Genomic DNA, 18,954 nt, shown 5'->3' with positions numbered 1-18,954 from the left:
AATTTGTGAATAAAAATGCATTCCATTCCTTTTAATTTCATAGCTTCCTTGTAAGGTTTGATTTCTTTGTTGATTATAGGTTTGTTCCAATTAAATGATCAACAACTTTTCCACAAAGAATACTTTTTGATTAATGTCAATTTTTATCTCTTAAAAGGATCCTTCCCGGCCATTGGGGTGGAAACGTTTTGCCCCAGCTTCCTGAGGGCAGGGTTTTTAAATAGCCTCCAGGCCCCGCATCCAGTGCCAGGGAGAGGATCTTTGCCCCCCAGGACTCCTGCTGGTAGGTATTTCAGGTGAATTTTTCTGCCACCATATACAGCAGTAGGATTGTGCTTACAATTGACAGAACAATACAGAAATAAATATTTCTAAAATATATTGTTGAACAGAAATGCAAGTAACTTTTTAAAATGCAGGAACCACATTTGTGATACCTAATGCTCTGAAAATAATATAAAGGAAGTAGAAGAAGGATCTGTAAACTGAGCACCCAATCAGCATAGTGCTGCCTCTTCTAGGAAAGCGTTGTCATAAATGAAAACTAGAGACCAGGTCCCAAATTTATAACTCAAGAATAAAACAGGGATGAACTTAAGCCACTTTACCACTTGGAACTGGCTAGAAAAAAGAATTTAAAACTGAGTGTTATTAACTGAAAAAGTAATTTTATATCTGAGTAAGTTTACAGAGATTTAAAGTTCCATTTCACTAAAGAAAAATTATTTGAAAAAAGGCCAGAAAGTAGCAAATCTGGAAGAAATTTTTGAGAAAGAAAATTAACATGCAGTTTTCCCTAAAAATATCAATCTGACCAAAGCCATATTTTATCAATGAGGAAAAACACAATAAAGGATATTGAGCATTTTAAAATGAAATTTCAAAGTTTAGTAAATCACTTTGTGTATTATCCTTGGTATTATTATAATCATAAATTATTTTACTCTTGTCATTTTGTAAAATATTCAGCTGTCTTCCTCCCTGGTACCTGAGGCATGCAAATCCAGTTTATATTTTATATGTGTTTAGCAAGAAGGAATTAGGATGTTGATTCTTGGAGTTTTTATCGTAATTCTTGTGTTTCTTATCACAGTTAATACTTATGCTACAAATTGTGGTAATGACACCAATATTTTCAGGAGGGCTGGCCCAGACAGCAGAATAATGGAAACATTTGAAAAACTAAGAAATACAATGGAAACAAAATCCCATCATGCACATTTCTTGTTTTTCTTAGAAAAATTATTCCATCAAAGCCTAAAATTATTACACTGACATTTTTTCTTTTGCCTTTCAGTTACCCTTGCCTACTTAGTTATAACATACAAAAAGTAACAACCATAAATATGCTTTAGTGTCATTTGGTTTTATCAATGGATAATTACTAAAGTGGTTTCAGACTTTGTAGCCAGCAATGCCACTGATAAGTAGGAACCAAAATTATATGAAATAAAAACTAGCAATTTTAATTCTAATGAGTGTTATGCCACCTTTTTTCTCCCTAGGAAAAAAAAATGGTATCAGTTGCACACGAATTTTATTGTTGGTGGTAGTAGTGGTGTTGCAAAAAAATGGAAATAAAAATCTATATAAACTGAGCTCTCAGAGTTAACTGCAAATATAAAAATATAGCATTCATGTCTATTAATATTTCAGTGACTGGAATTGAAGAGATGAACAGACGATTTGTAGTTTAATGACAAACTTAACTCTTAATGACAAATCTTGGTAGATTTAGGTATATTTGGCAGAAATGACATTACAAATCAGTAGTGACTTGAATTATTCAACATCACTGGTAAAAATGACAGCCCTTGTCATTTAGCCACTGAGCCTGATAGAAGTAAGATGGTGTTTCTATAACACAGACACAAAACAACTTTCCCGAGAGGGATCTAAAAGAACATCTAGCGCCCTCTTCTAGGCTTTAAGCCAGATTTGCCTCCAACCTTCATGGGAGAGAAAACCCAGTTCAGTTTCCATGACTTAAATACAAGTCAGGTGTAAAGCAATTGCTTCATAAAAAATGTATAGATCTAAACTTGTTCCCTCAAACTGAAATTAACTCAACTCACTTTTTCTGGCTTATATCACTTGGATAAGTGATCCCTGTACACTTTCTCTAGTACTTTTCAGTAATCACTGCTATGATTTCTAAGGTAATTTTTATCCTCTTCCATTCAACTATAGCTTATTTCCCAAGAATTCTCTTTATATTTTGTGTAAAGAGGAATGAAGCAATGATATGAGAAGTTTTTATTATTTCATATTAAAAAAAAAACAGAACCCTAAAGTATTTCTTTGCCACCTAATAGCTGAGTGACTCTTCAGGTTTAGGACATCAATTTGAGAGCAGAAAGCACTTCCTTCCTTGACCTGTATCATGGTACCTTAAAAAGCTGGCCAAAGGCTGATGCCTACTGGGCAGAAATTAATTTGCTTTCTACCAATTGTTTATATGTTACAGTACTTTTAGGGTCTCATAAGACATTTGCTATGTCATTCAAGGAATCACAAAATCTGTTCTAATGATGGTGCTAATTTAGTTCCCAGTTACTTCCTTAATCAAATTTAAATGAGATACATGGTTATGTCTTATATAAAATAGTTTCTTTGCATTCATGTCACACTGTGCTATCAAGGAGCAATATTTTTGCGGTATGTATTTTTACACTAACTGCAATAATAAGAGAATCACTGAATCATGAGAACCAGAAAGCAGACAAGCCTGAAATCAGTATTTATGTAATTGTTGTCAATTATTTATATGACCTTTTACATTTCTAGAAAGGTCATAGTAAAGGGTTATTATTCTTAGTTTCAAATAGAGAAAAATACCAGGAAGTAATTGGCTGAAAGTTGAATAGCAAGTATATTCATATATTTATTGCAATGTTTTTCAAATAGTAGTCATCCAATGAAGTAGGAAAATCTCAGGAGAGAGAAGGCAGGAAGAGTGGGGAGGGGGGCTGAGAGAAGCAAAGAGGATGGAGAAAGAAAGGAGAAATTAGAAAGACATAAGTGAAATTATATTTTTTGAATCAAACTCTTCTCCATCGTATTCTTCCCTATTAAAATCAAATTCTGCCTCCTTGAAAAGAATTAATGTCCCTCTTGGAAATATGTTACCAGGTATATACCCTAAAATAAGCTTGCTCTCTTTGCTCCATCTAGTTATTTCTTTGATTTATTTCTATAACCAAACAGTATTTGAAAGTGGGTAGAACATTTTATATGCCATAGAGTATTGATTATACATAGGGTCTTAGACTGATGACTTATGACACCTTTGCCTTTACACATTTAGTGGCTTATATGCTTACCCTAAACAAAGAAAATCAGAGTAATAAAGGCATTGAGAAACAGAATTATGCACTGATAATGATGGTGTAATAATATATGGAAGTTGCACTGGTCCAGTCTTCCCTGTTACTTCACAGCAATAACTGTCTGACATCATGTGATATCTTAAATTTACATAAGATCCAAACATTACAATGTGTCTTGAAAACTAGACTTATTTATAAAATATAAAGGCATATTCATTATACTCAGAAAGTAACATCTTAGGTTGAGTATGATTAGATCAAAAATTCTACCTTACATTTTTCTAGCAGTTTTCTGTCAGTTGTGGAAGACTTGATAATATTTTTCATTACTGAAGTAATTCATATGTATAGATTAGATTCTAGGCCAAACTCAGATATATGCCTTAAACTAAGAAGTTTTTCAGTTATAAGCAAAGCCTACAAAGGAGAAAAATAGGAAACAGGCAGCATGTGGGATATAGAAATAGATAAATTCTAAAAATAAAAATCAATGTTGAAGGTCTTCCTAATACTTCCTTTGTGGTTAGTCTTGGAAGCTCTTTAATTGTTGAAGGGATGTCCTTCTGAAACACCATCTTCGTTTGTCTACCTATGCTTTAAATATAATGCTATATATAAAACACCTCTTTTGACATTTTTACCTGAGCTGCTCTCTGTTGCATGCCATGTGTTAGGTTCAAGGTAAATGGCAAAGATGGGGTAAATAGCTCTCCTCACCTTCTTGCTTTGTCAATTTTGTGAGACTTCCTCACTGCTTACTCTGAATCAGTTTCAAAAATAAATGTGAACACGTGGGGACTCAAAAATCAGATTTGCAATTACTAGGTATATGATTAATAGTCATGTTTAATATTGTTTATTTATTTTTACCTTAGCAAAGAGATTTGAATGAGCCTTATACTCAAGTAGCCAGACTTTTTCATATCCTCACTACTGTCCCCCTGACTAGTAATGTTAAGATATGAATTCACAATCCAGTTTTCTATAAACCAGTAACAGATCCAACTAGGCCATTTCTATAGCAAAGGAGTTACAGTGCTAAGCCAATATTAAAATGTCTTCAAAGTCTATTGACAATGATTATCAGTATTTTCCTTTCCATATTTCATGTGAAATCCTATCTGATATGGAGTCTGGGCAAATATTGCATGCACTATTATCCAGTCAAAAAATTTTTTTATTGAGAAGGCATATAGTTTAGATATTAGAAATAAGCCAGGAAAAATAAATAAGGTTGAAGCTGCAGAGAATCTAGGATCTAGTGAGCATAATATTATCATATCTTGATGCATATAGAGGACTGCAGAAAAGCAATAATGCAAATACATTAGATAGCTAGTGGGAAGCAGCCGCATAGCACAGGGAGATCAGCTCCGTGCTTTGTGACCGCCTGGAGGGGTGGGATAGGGAGGGTGGGAGGGAGGGAGACGCAAGAGGGAAGAGATATGGGAACATATGTATATGTATAGCTGGTTCACTTTGTTATAAAGCAGAAACTAACACACCGTTGTAAAGCAATTATACTCCAATAAAGATGTAAAAAAAAAAAAAAGTAAAAAGACTGGATGGCAGACTTTGAAGGAATATACAATGAGTTAAGGAAAACTCACATGAACTCAGTTTGCCAAGGGAAATCAACAGTGGAAAAGTATATACCTTTTAAATACAATCAAACTGCAGTTCAGAAAAATCAAAGTAAACCATTTCATTTCTTTGTATGTTCAGGCATCCTAAAAGAAAAGTCAGTAACTTTGTTTTCAATCTACAATTGAGCGTTTCAAAATTAATCACTTTTGACAGCATTTCTGCTTGCTAAAGTTCTCCTGAGGATAATTATTCTTTTTATATTTTTCTGTAGTATATATGGCAATTTGCTTTATTTTATCTTTAACAAATACTGTTGTAATAAATATACATAAAAGGTAAGATTTTGGTTTACTTTTTAAGTAAGAGGTCTTCAGGGGAAAAAAAAGACTCTTCTTTGATTTAAGGGTGTATATTTTATATATTTCTGCAGCTGAAATTGTTGCCAATTACCCTGAATAAGATGTGTGTAAGTGAGTGTTTTTGTGTGTACCTGCTTAAACCAAAAGCTAATTATAATAGGAATAGGATAAACTGGATTAAATGTGCGAAGTAAGGTCCTGAATAAATGATTCAAAATGTAAGCTGTGGTGAAAAGAGAAACCTTCATCTCAATTCTTAACTCCTGGTTTCTTTATTCCTTGCCATTTGTGTGATTTCAAGCCCCAGTAAGCCCTACCCGATACTCATCTGCACAGTTGTGTCTCCTGGAGAACTCTTCTCCTTGAAAGTTTGTTCAGCTGCAGACTTCAGAAGGAAATCCTGTAAACTGCAACTATTTGAAAACTAGGGTAGGGACTCTGAAGCAGGGTCAGACAGGAACCCAAGATTATTCTATTTCAGGCCTGTGGAAAGGCATAGAGAAGAGACGGTCACTGATAAAATGACAAAGGGAACATACCCAGCCAACAGAAGCACAAGGAAGGTGACATGAGTGACTGTATTTCTAGTTATACACCCATAAACAACCCCCTTCAAGTATTTGCGACACTGTTGTTGCTAGGTTAAAGTTACTTAAAAACACTTTTGGGCATATATTGGTAGATTCCAAAACCAGTGCAAGAAGGTCTAGCCGGATAACATTAAGATTGTGTTCAGTCTGCTTCCTCTGTTGCTTAAAAGCCAGTGAATTCCAAAGAGCATGCGTGTCATCTTTTGGTTCTTTGGCTTACTTGAGGAGAAATACACAAGAGGTTAGAAAAGAATTAAAACCTAAATTTAAGACAACTTGAAGATATCATTTGGAAAAAGAAAAAGATGGGAACACATACAAAATGAAGCTGTAATTTGAACCTTCAAGTATCATTCAGTTTATAAAAACTTTAATCAGTTGCAGGGTCTATGAGTTTAAGGGCTTCTAGGGACCGACGGTCATGATGTTGTCGTACAGGTCATAGACTCAGATTCCTTATGGATTATACTTTGTTTCTTGGCCAAAAATAACATAGACTCTCCTTTCCAAGAAAATGGACATACGATCATATAAATAAATGTTTGTATACAATTTCAGGAGGTCTCTGGACACCCTGAAGTCCATCAATGAAGAATTTCAGATTATTAAAAACTCAGTGTTCTATATATAAAGTTATGTTTTAAGACATCGTGAACAGCAGCATCTTTATGTAAGACTGATAGTGCATTTAAAAGAAAAAAGGAAACAAAGCAGCAGGATGCATTTGATATCAAGCTCCCGAACATTTACAGAGAATTTCTATTTGTTTCCTACCAGAAAGACATGAAAAATCTTAAAAGAGCCTTTAAGTAATCTCCAGATTCTTTTTACTAGTTCTTTTTACTTTCCTATTTTCAGATTCCATAAATAGTTTTAGCCTTTGACTTTCGCTCTTCTTTCTTATTAGCATAAATGTTTCTTTTATCTAAAGATCATTTCAATAAGTTTGAATCTTAAAAATCCAGACTTTATATATATGACAATTTAAATTCTCAGTTGAGAACATACATCTACCTGCTAGGGACGTTCATGTTTTATTATTACAAATTATACCATCTGTTTTCGTCCTATTCAAAGAAACTATCAACACTTTCAAAAGATTCATCCAGGAGCCATTGTCTTCTCCCAAAGAAAAATTCAGAGAAACTTTACACAGCTTGCGAAAGCTTAGTCTCCATGTGAGTCAGTATTTAATCTTTGTGTTGGTTGGAACTGTTGTGTTGGTGTGTTTTCACCTTACTGGAAAACATGATAAGAAACTGAGCTGCTTAAATGCCTCTCGCTCTTTCACAGGGCAGCATGCTTGCCCTTCTGGGCTGCTGGGCCACTTAAGAACATAAGAAAAGTGGGGAAAGACCATAACTGTTGTAAAACACATCTCATCTCAGCATTCATTCTTTTGCATTGTAAGACAAAGCACAGTGGAAGTTGCCCTGTGGCACAATGTTAACTTTTCATAGTTCTATTCACAGAGGTCTTACAAAAAGTGTATTTAGCAAAATTGAACATTAACAAAAAAGTTAAATCCTTTGTAAGAATTGCAGAAAAGATTCAAAACTAAGTAGTAACTTTCCTGGGGGGCAGGGAAAAGAAAAGTAGTTGGTAGTTTAATTTACATCATATGTATGATTCATTTAACAATGTTTTCTCCATTATAATTAAAATCTCACCATAAATAACCTATGCAGTTAGGATTAAATATATCCTGTCCAGAGGTTTGTTTGATTTTTAAATCTTCTGTTGATTTTCTTTTGATTAGTGAATAATACAAAAGACCAAAAGGCTGAATATTTGATCATTTATGTAATCACAGCACACTTTTGAAGCCAGAAGTAAAGCACAACATTTGAAACACTACTGGAAAATATGACACTTTCTTCCCAAAGCTTCAGGGCTCTTTCTGAAAACATTCCTTTGTATAGGCAACTTAAGATCATTATCATAAACTGATGTTTAAGCGATGGGGAAAGCAAAATCTAAAGGCTATTCCAGCAAGTTTCCTTAGCACACATTTCCTGTTTATATAGATTATCATAAGGCTTTATGGAGCTTTAAAATCCTAGAACTTCTCAAGGACAAAACATCTTTGGCAGCAACACAATGCCCAGTCCATAATGGCTTTCCCAGATGTGTTTCTAAGATGAGGCACAGAGATTTGGGATGATGCTTCATGTACTCTAAATTACTAATGGAGACCCAAGTATTATCTGGGGATATGACAAGATGGACAAGCGTTCAGACTCTGGAGCCAGACTGCCTGGCTTCGAGCCCTGGTTCTGCCAATTGCCCAGTGTGTATCCTTGGACAAGTTCCTTAAACTCGCAGTACATCCGTAATCGTATCTGTTAAATTGAACTAGTGACTATACTCACCACAGGGGTTGGTGTGAGGATTAAATGAGTTAACACATGTAAAGCCCTTAGAACAATGTCTGGCACACTGAAAAACTTATTTTTTAAGTCAGTTATTATTACATATGTGCTGATTTAGATGTAGTATCTATTTTTTAATTACCCACACAAAAATTTTTCACAGAAACCAAGAACAAAAGCGGCATAAAATTATTTATTTGACATGCAGTTTAATGTGGTTTTGAAAAACTTAGCACGTATTTCCTGTTTCATGTCTATGTTTTGAACATTTCAGAGTATTTCAAGTCATGAGAATTCTCTGATATGTTCATTATTCATTGCTACCTAGTGGTAATTAAACTATAGATTATTGTATAATCAATTATTTCTTTCATAATAACCGGAAATCTAAAAGTCACAAATCAACTAATTTCAATGCATGTGCTTTTAATTTGATCATTATCACATATTACTTTTATACATGTGGATGTAATAAAAAAAATCAAGAAAGCCATTCTTAAAAACATATGTTATTAAAATTTTGCAATATGGTTAGTGTCTTATGTTGAAAACCACAGTCTAACATCAGGCATCTTTGGCAGTAACTTTCATTGCCAACAAGACACTTCTAGTTAAAGAGAAATCTTTTTGCCCGTATGTAATTTCCAGTAGAAAAAGAGCAGTACTGAATATTACTGAAGTTAATTGATACAGACGGTATGCCGCTGCTTTCTGGAACTGTCAGGAAAATTATGTTTCATTTCTTTAGCCTCGCATCTTAGATTTACTCTAAAACAAATCTAGAAGTGCCACTGTTTTCATAAATGCAAATCAACCCTCCTAATTTCTGCTCAGCTGTTTTATCACAGAATAAAATAATTTATTCTTCAGCATTAATCCAAGGTTATTTGGCTCACTTCTGAATTTAGGAAGCAAAATAAAGAAATTAAGAGAAAGCATGGAACCAAATTAACAATAATTATTATATAGATTTAGGAGTGTCAAATAGTTCTAAGGGTAAAATCAATTCCAGAGCAATCTAAGGTATATTGGTAGAGGTCCAAATTTGTAAATAGAGTACAGAAGACACAAGATGACTTTTTAGATAGGAATAAGAATCTACTTCCTACAGAAGCTATTTCTAAGAAACTCTATATTATAGTATGGTATTTAAAGTAAGAAAATACCCGTTTTGATTATTTTACTCTAGGAGAAACCATCTTGTTCTTTAAAGCAACTTCAAATCTGTTGATTTCAGGTGTAAAGAATTTAAGCGGACCTTTGAGACAGTCAGGAGAATTCCTAAATATATTGATCTTAGTCATTTTCAGTAATGAAACTTCTTCACTCTGAAAAACACTTCTTAGCTTAGGGTTCAACATCTAGTCAGTAAGGTAAGATATAATACTCACATTTACTCATTCGTTCTTTAAGCTGTTATTGGGTGGATTGATGTTGATAGTATCAGGTACTATTCTCTGTGCTGTAAACTCATTATCTCATTTAATCCCACACCTCACTCAATGGAGAAGGTGGATTAACACCTCCTCCACAGTGACTTAATCTATCTCATGAGATGGAGGAGGTATTATTATTATGTAAAAATATACAAATGAGGAATGTATATAGTGTACAAATGAGGAGACTGAAGCAGTGAGGTAAGTGAGTTATGAAAGGTCACTTGCCCCAAGTGGAAGAGTCTTCAATAGCATGCGACCTGACTCTAATCCCACATCTTCTAACTGCACTGTGCTGACCACACAAGGCGTAAGGTAGTAAATCATCCCAATTTGCCTGGGACACAAGGATTTCAGTGATAAAACAGGGAATTAACTGTATCATATAAAAGATGTAAATAGCAGTTATTTTTACTTTGCCGTAAGATATAAAAGAATCTTTATGTCAATGCCAAAGTCCAATAAAATATGGAAATGATCCATTTTTATAAAACTATTTTTTTTACATAGTGAACAATTGTAATAAGAAGGGGGAAGCAGATAACCACGCCCAAAAGGGAAAGAAAGTAAAGGTACACCAACATTTTTGAGCTGCAACTATTGCCAGACTCTGTGTCAATTATACGTTTTTTCATCTACTTCTTTGAAAAATCACATATAGTATGTAATATTATCCTCATTTTATAGATGCAGAAACTGAAAGAGCTAAAATAACTTGCCCAAGATCATGCAGGTAGCATAGCTAGAATTGGAATTGTTTTTTTCCTCAAAACCATATATTTTATACTACAAGTAATTTAGGATTAAAGTCTATTGATTTGCCATTCTGTTATTTCAGTAACTCTGCTCTAGGCCTAGAATTATCCTTAGGAAACATCTTTATTTGTGTGTTCCTTCTGGCATTCCAGTCAAAAAAAATTAAGTTGAGTACCTCCTCTGTGCTATATGTAGCTAGTGAACTTACAGAGAAGAATTAAGCACCAGTCCTGACCTCAGCAGCATTTTAGAGTAGAAGGCAGACACCTTTGTAGTTAGTATCAATGCCATACCTAATAAGTGTTATACAATTGTTTAAGATGTAAATGGAAGAAAAAGTAAACCATCAAAGTCATCCTAAAACAAAAAGTGATTCACGGGAAAGTTGACCGTGGAGATGGTATTTAAGTTCTTTTTTTTATTTGTAAGTATATGATTTTACCAAATGAAGACAGTGAGAAGGCAGTCTTCCAAAGAGAAGAGGAAGGTCCAAGTAAAGGCGTACTTAGGGAATTCTGAGTCCCCTAGAGAATTTGAAAAACAGGAGGTGGGGAACTGGGGCTGTAAAAGCTGACATGGAAACAAAGGTAAAGATTGTGAAGGAATGTAATTGCCAAACAGTTTAGACCTTAATCCTGAAGAAAACAATACAATATGTAAAGCAGTCTTTAAAGGAGGGATGAGACATTAGTCCTTTATAGTAATTGTTTACTTATTTCTATTCCCCTTTCCACTATACACTCCATGAGAGCAGGATCTTGTATTGATTGAGGATGTTTCTTTAGAAACCAGAAGAGTACTTGATGCATAGTAGGCATTTAAATATGTATATCTGCTGTATCACTGAATGTTTAAAATAATGATTATACAAGCATTAACAGGCACAACCAGTAAACGATTATTGTAATACGTCAAGAGAAAACAAAGGCAGAATGTGGACAGTGATGATAGGTTTTGTATAGAATCAGCACCACTTAACAACTTATGGACTAATAAGGGTTTGATTAAGTGGGAAATCCAATATTACAATAGGGTTTCAAACCTGGGTAATTAGATGGATGGTGGTGTCTTAACCAAAACAGAAATAGAGGAGGAAAAGAAGTTTCAAGGGAAATCTTTTTAAGTTTGTATTTGAATTCACTGAAAATAAGATTCATTTGGGACATGATCTGATAATCATCAGGCAACAGTGTTAAGAGGAAAACAATCCTCCAATTTTACTTCTTGTGAATAAAAATAATTATTTAATATATAAATTTGTTCAAATTTGTGTCATCCATATCTCTTGAATGCCTTAGAGGGATAAGAAAACTATTTCATTTATTATGAAATCCATTTGAGATTATAATTATAATTCACTATCAGTACAGCGGAAACAGGGAGTAGAAATAAATTAAATAACTGGCTCAAAAAGTCCTGAATTACAACTTGGGAGGAAGAAAATACAGGCAACCTGTCAATTCAAATTATTGCCATAAATTTCGTTACCTATTAGACAAAATATAGACGTGTTATAACATTAAATAAACTAGATTGATTTAAATCTGTGATAGAGTTTGGGGGTTGTTGAGATTTTTTGGGGTTCTTGATATGACTGACTACACATTAGAAATTGCCAAACTGATAACAAAACACTACATCCAGCACAAACTCATTACTTACGTGAAAATGTTGAATGTGTAATCTCCTTTCAGAGTCTTCTCTGAGGCCAAAAAAGGTGGGCACTGTTTCACTCACAAAATATTTTCCCCAGAATTTCCCTGGAACATTTAAAGAATACCTCTCTTTTGTTTCCTTTAACAACAACACAAGAATAGCCTTATCATTATCTGTTTTCTCAATACCTATATCAAAATCATCGTAAGTATTGAGAAGCTGCAAACTTGAAAAAGATTCATTTGTTAATAGTCTATAAAAGTCTCAGTTAAAGAAAATTATTGTTCTCTATAACAGAAAAAGATGATATGGCATTTTGTGATTCATTGCATTCAGAATATAAGTGATTTCTTATCGAATCTTGATTCTAATGCAGTTTAAAATATCCATAACAATATCTGGGCTATTCATGAAGGAAAACCAAAGAACTTCACTTTTCGTGTGACTTGTAAAAGTATTTCTGAAGATCTCTTCAACTGATGAGGCTTCTAAGAAAGATCTGGGGATTTTGAGACTTGACTAACATTTAAGAATCCTGGAGCTTGTCCATTGACTCCAGTACAATGCAAATACTAGGCTAATCCTGTGACACAAGGCACTTAGGGTAACTGGCTAAAACTGTAAAACTGGAAATAAGCTGAAATATTTTGAAAATATAAAAAAAAGAGAATCACATCCAAATGTATTTTCTTTTTTTTTTTTTCAAATGTATTTTCTAAGAGCAAAAGTAAAATATATAATTTTTACATATTTAAAAATAACACAGAAAAAGCACTGTTACCAATGGACTTCTCACACCTAACCACATATTTGAAGAATATCACCCTAACTTTCATAATTTCCCTCATACCTATCTACTTTCTTGATTATAAAATGTAATCGTGGACTGTAAGCTTGTAATCTTCACAGTGTATCTAACTTCCCTGTAGAAAACCACTAGGAAACAAATTACAGGTTAGATACCAGCGATATTCCAAAAAAAAAATAACTCCTTAGTTTAATAACACTTGCTTTCAAATGATGCTACTGAACAAACTACAAAAGACTCAGAGCTCAGGCGTGAAACTTTTAATTTACAAGTAACTGGGGGAGTCTTCCTTTGACTCTTTACTATCTTTAATGAGAAGATGAAACTTCTCACTGATGAATTTTAAGATTGTATAAAGTATCTCCCAAAGAGATACAGATAGCACTAATTTCAAAGTACTTTGTATTCACATAAATTAGAATCTTGCTGAAGTACTTCAGTGTTACTCTCTTAGGAATTGTGAAACCGATGAGAAAAATCAATTTGTTTCTATGAAGCACCTACTCTGCTCAGCTCTATGGGAGATGACCTTGAGAAACCCAGTGAATGGGGATACAAAGCATCTGTGGGAAGATGAGGGAAAAAAACAACCTAATACAAAACCAGGCACACATTTCATAATGCAGACAATAGATGTGATGGGAGTGCAATCATAGGAAATGGCTGTGGGAGACTTTCGTGGAGGAGGTGCAGTGTATAAATTCTAGGGAGATGTGAGTGTGATTAGGGAAAGAAGCAAGTTGCCAGATAATCCTGGCAGGGGAATACCAAAAGGAAAGGCAGAAGGAGACAGGATTGAATAAGTATAGGTGATAATGACAGTTGATGAGGCAGTAGATGATAAGGTTAGTTAGGAGAGAAGAGGTCCATCACTGGAGAGGATTGCCTAACAGCATGGGCCTCACAGTTCTTATCTATAAATCATGTCTGAGAGGCACCTTTGGCATAAAGGTTAAGAGCTTAAACTCTGAGACAGACTGCTTGACATGGCCACTTAGTAGCCATTTGATTTGGGGCAAGTAGTTTAATTTACTATGCCTCAATTTCTCTATCTGTGTAACAGGGATAATAATAGTATTCCTAGGGAATGTCAGGGTTTTTTTTTTAATATATTTTTATTTATTTTAAAATATATTTTTAGAAAACTAGATTTGTTTCTCTGACAGCAATGGTCAAGATAGATTGAAAAGGTGTGATTATGAAAGAACCTGGGCAGTCATCGTAATAACCCAAATTTTCCCCTTAACATCCATAATCCATTATCATTCAAACTGGAAGAGTAGACTCATAATTTTTAGTTTTCCCTACCTTGCTAACCAAGCATTTGCATCAAGCTCCTGTCTGCAAGCTCTCTGAAACCCATGGCCAAATAAAAGATTTCATGACAAACTTCCAGATTTAAAACCCGGATCTTCTAGATCCCTGCCTACAGTAGTGCTGACAGTTCCTTTGACCTCAATATTTTCTGATATAGTTTTTTCTTATCTGTATTTGGGTGAAATTAATGACTTTTAGGAACATTATAGAAATCTGACAAAATGGAAAACTTCTTTGGGTTCTAATTCTATGCATGATAAATTGGGAACTTTATTGCTACATTTAACCTTTACCACATCTTTCTTTAAAATACAGATTCAAATGTAAAATCTAGCATTTGCAGACATTGTACTAATTTGTTCCAGTCACCCTTTGTAACCCTCAAGGCTTTAGGTTCATAAAAGGGACATGAATTACAATATGAGATCTAATATTTCCGTCACTGGTACACATAATTTCTTTCCAGATCTTCTTTGTGCTCATGAGGAAAAACTCTGTGCACAGTGCATATTGAATTGCTAAAAATTCCAATGAGAAGCGAGAAATATAGAAGTAAAAAGTAAATATGTCATACATGTTTATTTCAGGTAAATATCATTTTCTCTCCCTAAAATGGCTTTATCTTTTAAACTCGGGCAATTGAGCAGAACAAATAGATTCTTTTCTTTGAAACAAATCAGTTACTTATGTCAAATATTCTATCTAATAGAGGTGTATTGGGAACTGTAACAATTGCAAATAGATATGAAATAAATGATGTTCAGTTTCTGATTTTAGCTTCTGCACTAGACTATGAAATCAGAAGTTACTTATTTTTCATGTACTGCCATCATTGTTCTGTTGATCTAATCTATGTCCAATAAAGAGATGATCAAGAACTACTACAGGTCCCACCAACTTTGTAGCATTCATCAATCTACTGACGTTTTTCTACTTAAAAGCCCTTAAAAGTAGACTATGACTGATGGTTTATAATTTCTTAAAGAGAATTCATGAATTTCTCCTTTCTGCTTTGCCTTAGGAATATTTCAGAAATGCCCGGTCTAATGTAATTCAGCCATAATAACTGCATCACTGGAGGAGAAGTACCACAACTGCCAAAGCAGCTACAGTAACTGCTTAAACCCTGACTTTAGCTTGTTGATTGCCTTTTAAGGAAAAGCTCAGGACAAAAAGAACATAATCTGAACAAGTGATTGCAGGGCTTTAGAAAAGGAAGTGCTTAATTACTTAGTAATTCATATTGTAATTCATGTTCTTTTTATGAACTCAAAGGAAATAATGCTATAAAGAAACGGAGAAATGTGTATGTTTAATGTGTTTATAGAAGCGTGTTGGAAAATGAAGTTCCTATTAATAAAATACAAATAATTTAGCTGCCACAGCTGGAAATCTCTAACTGCAGCACATATTTCTGTAATTGCTGTAATTCTTATGTGTTCTCTTGTTCTCTTTGCAGGCAGACCAGTAATGATTGTGGTGGAATATATGGAGAATGGATCCCTAGACTCCTTTTTACGGGTGAGGTGTTCTTTTCTGATGGCATTTAAATAAGCTATTCTGAGTTCTATATTTAAAACATTTATCATAAATTAATTTTTGCATAATGTTATTCATGGATTTTTCCATGAAGAATAGCAGGATTTTCTCTAGGGTGTGTTTCTCTGATACTGTGATACATTAGAGTGTTACTGAGAGGATGGGGGGAATATATACACATGAGAATATAATTGATTTCTCCTATAAATTCACGTGCCATATTAATATATACATATTTCAAATGACGTTATAAAGAAAGAGATTAAATGAAATTCAGTAGCTTCACATAGCCTGTGTGAAGCAACTGAGTTTCATTTTGCTTTATCACATTTAACTAGTTAGTAGGATATTTTATGCATTATCTATAATCTGAACCCTTTAAACTGATGTATATTTACCAATAATGACTCAAGTTCATATCAGAAAATGGATTTTATCAGCTTTGTCCTTCTTAAGTTCGTTGGCTGACTATTTAGAAAACAAAAAGAGAAAGAATGAAACTGGCTGAGATTCGTTTTAGAACAAAAATTTTTAAAGCACTCTTTTTAAGTGACTTATCCTTGAAAGTATGGTATATACAAAAATCATTTGTTTTATATAGTGGTACAGAATAACACAGCTGAGAAGGTACCATGAAGTTATAATTCAAAATGTGTTTATAATATTTTTAACATTTAAAAAGCCAATGTATGCTACAAAAATATTCATTGATATTGGAAAAAACAGAAATATTAGAAAAGTCACTATTTTGCATCCCCAGCAGAGGTCACATATGTGCATGTCACTGTATTCCTTAATATATATTTACCTACAGAGACATAGCCAATTTTCTTATAAAATGACTGGACTTTTGCTATTTGAAATGTGTTATATGTTTTTCTTCATTTTTTATGGGAATAAACAATCTCAAGCATTCTTTCTTCACTTCATTTTTTGCTCAGTGTTATTTGGACAAGTTCTGTGTGTATCTTACCTCTCTCCCTTGATCTCATTTTCGTTTATTTTTCTTGATCCCATGCCCTCTTCTTCCAACTGCTCTCAATATTAGCAGTGATAATATATTTATACTGTGACTGGACTTGATGTCCAGATTCAATGCCAGAAGCTGAATTCAGCAAAATTGTCGAGTTATTATCGAGCAGTACTCTTCACAGAATGCATACCCTCAACCAAGTATGCTCTTTAAGGCAAAATGAAATTCATAGGTGTTTAGGGATGTGAACTATTTGTTCTTTTCTGTAGCCATTCTCAGAATGTTATTTTATAGCTTGTATCCATTTCTCCTGTAAATGTGCTAAATTACTTTAGGATAATTTTTTAGGACCACCTATAGTACTTGAAATGCATATATACTTATGCCCTCCCATTATGTTTATCCAGAAACTAATTTTTATCAGATACATATCAAAATGACTTATTATCTAATGGCGCTTCAGATAGGATTTTTTATCTACTATATCCTAGAGCTGAATATAATGGCAAATAATGTAACAAGACACTCATTTAAATTGCTGCTGAAAAATGGGTCAAATGACTGCCACGAGCAAATTAGGAGAGAAATGTTAGCTTCAGATATACTTTTTATCCTGCTGAATCATCAATCAATTAAAACATGTTATAAAGAAAAGATAATATAAGTAAAATATTTACTTAAAAACATCCTACCACATGTTTATAAGTGGTATGTTTCATGATCTAAGATTTAAAAACTAATATTTTTCAGCTCTTATGCACCACGTAGGTTAGACACAATACAATCTGGGAAAGAATAAATGTTCAAATAATGGTGGCTACCACTACTAATACTATGAGAATCTTAACATATATTATCTCAGTTCGTCTTGGCTCTGCCACTTACTGGCTGTGTGACCTTGTGACTTGAGCAAGTGACTAACTTCTCTGTGCCTGTTTATTCATCTATAAAGTGGGAATATTAACTGTATCCACTTCATACAATTGTTATAAGGATTGAGTTGATTATTGTAAAGCATATAGAATAATGGCTGACACATTGTAAAGGGTGGAGCGAGGATTGAAACTCAAGTCTCTGAATGCAAAAGCCATGTTCTCATACACTTTGAATTCTATCTTTTTATTAAATTACTTATGACTTCTTATAAGTCCACTACCATCTTCCCATGGGGTCTTGGGTCCCCTCCTCACATAGAATTTCTATTAAAATAAAAATCATATGAATAGGATAAAAAAACATAGGGCCAATACTCCCTTTTTACTCTTCTATAGGATTCTTACTTTCTTTGTAATCATATCTCTTATATCCCAGAAGCTCAAAGTGCTTTATAAACTTTAGGTCAATAGCAGATATTCAACTCCCCACGGCAAGCAGAAATAAAATATATAAATATATATATCCCACAAATTCTGAAAAGTGAAGTCATTTTTCAAACTACTGCTTCAGAATTTGATAATCGCAGCTTCTGTTAGCACAGAGAGGAGGAAGTGGCTAAGTGCACGGCACAGTAGGGGAGCCATCCATGGCTCATTAATAGCGTTCTGTGCTTACTGGAGCTGGAAAAGATTTCCCTTGGTCTCCCACACTACTTGAAAATCACTTCAATTCACTGTTCTGTATGACGGAGTGGTAGCAAACGAAGTACAAGATTACAATCTAGTGCCAGCAGCAGTGGCTGGCTGGCTGTGATATTGCACCAAATTCATAAATCTACTGTTTGGATCCTTGCGGACATTCCTCCAGATATATATTAGCAGGGAGAGTGTGGCGTGGTTAAGTAAGTATGTGTGTGTGTAAGTGTGTATGTGTGTGTATATGTGCACGTACGTGTGGAAAAAGGGAGTGGGTAGGTACATAAGTATGTATGTGTTTTAAATTTTAAACTAAAATGCAACCTGACTTAGCAAGCGGAGCATCAGCCTAACTGCCCAGAAGATATGACCTCACTGATGTGCAGGTTTTCCTAACTTTTCCAAGGAAATACACTAGTGTGAATGAATGCAGTCTTGACCATTATCCCTGTACATTCTCTCTCCATCTATACATATGGATTTCATAAACACTTTTTGTGGCGGCACTTACCTGGCAACTGCTTATCCCTAAATCTTTGGACCTCCATTTTTATAATATTAACTAACAATCCAAATAAAAATAGTTATAAATTACTTTAGAAATTTGAGATATCATGTGTCAAGCACAAACAATTTATTCCTTTATTTTATAACATTTGTT

General features: G+C 33.9%; 1 protein-coding gene across 1 annotated transcript in view; it reads left to right on the top strand.

The window, feature by feature from the left end:
- The window catches only part of EPHA6 (EPH receptor A6), an 862,400-nt gene that overhangs the window by 707,074 nt on the left and 136,372 nt on the right, over positions 1-18,954 (top strand). Inside the window, exons 12-13 of the mRNA XM_065876020.1 lie at positions 158-283; positions 15,670-15,731. Coding sequence (XP_065732092.1) covers positions 158-283; positions 15,670-15,731 — 188 coding nt within the window. The remainder of the gene's footprint in view (positions 1-157; positions 284-15,669; positions 15,732-18,954) is intronic.

This window comes from Phocoena phocoena, chromosome 4 (genome assembly GCF_963924675.1).
Source record: "Phocoena phocoena chromosome 4, mPhoPho1.1, whole genome shotgun sequence".
NCBI lineage: Eukaryota > Metazoa > Chordata > Mammalia > Artiodactyla > Phocoenidae > Phocoena > Phocoena phocoena.
Note: the sequence above shows the minus strand (reverse complement) of the source record. Positions and strands in the feature narration are given on the sequence as shown.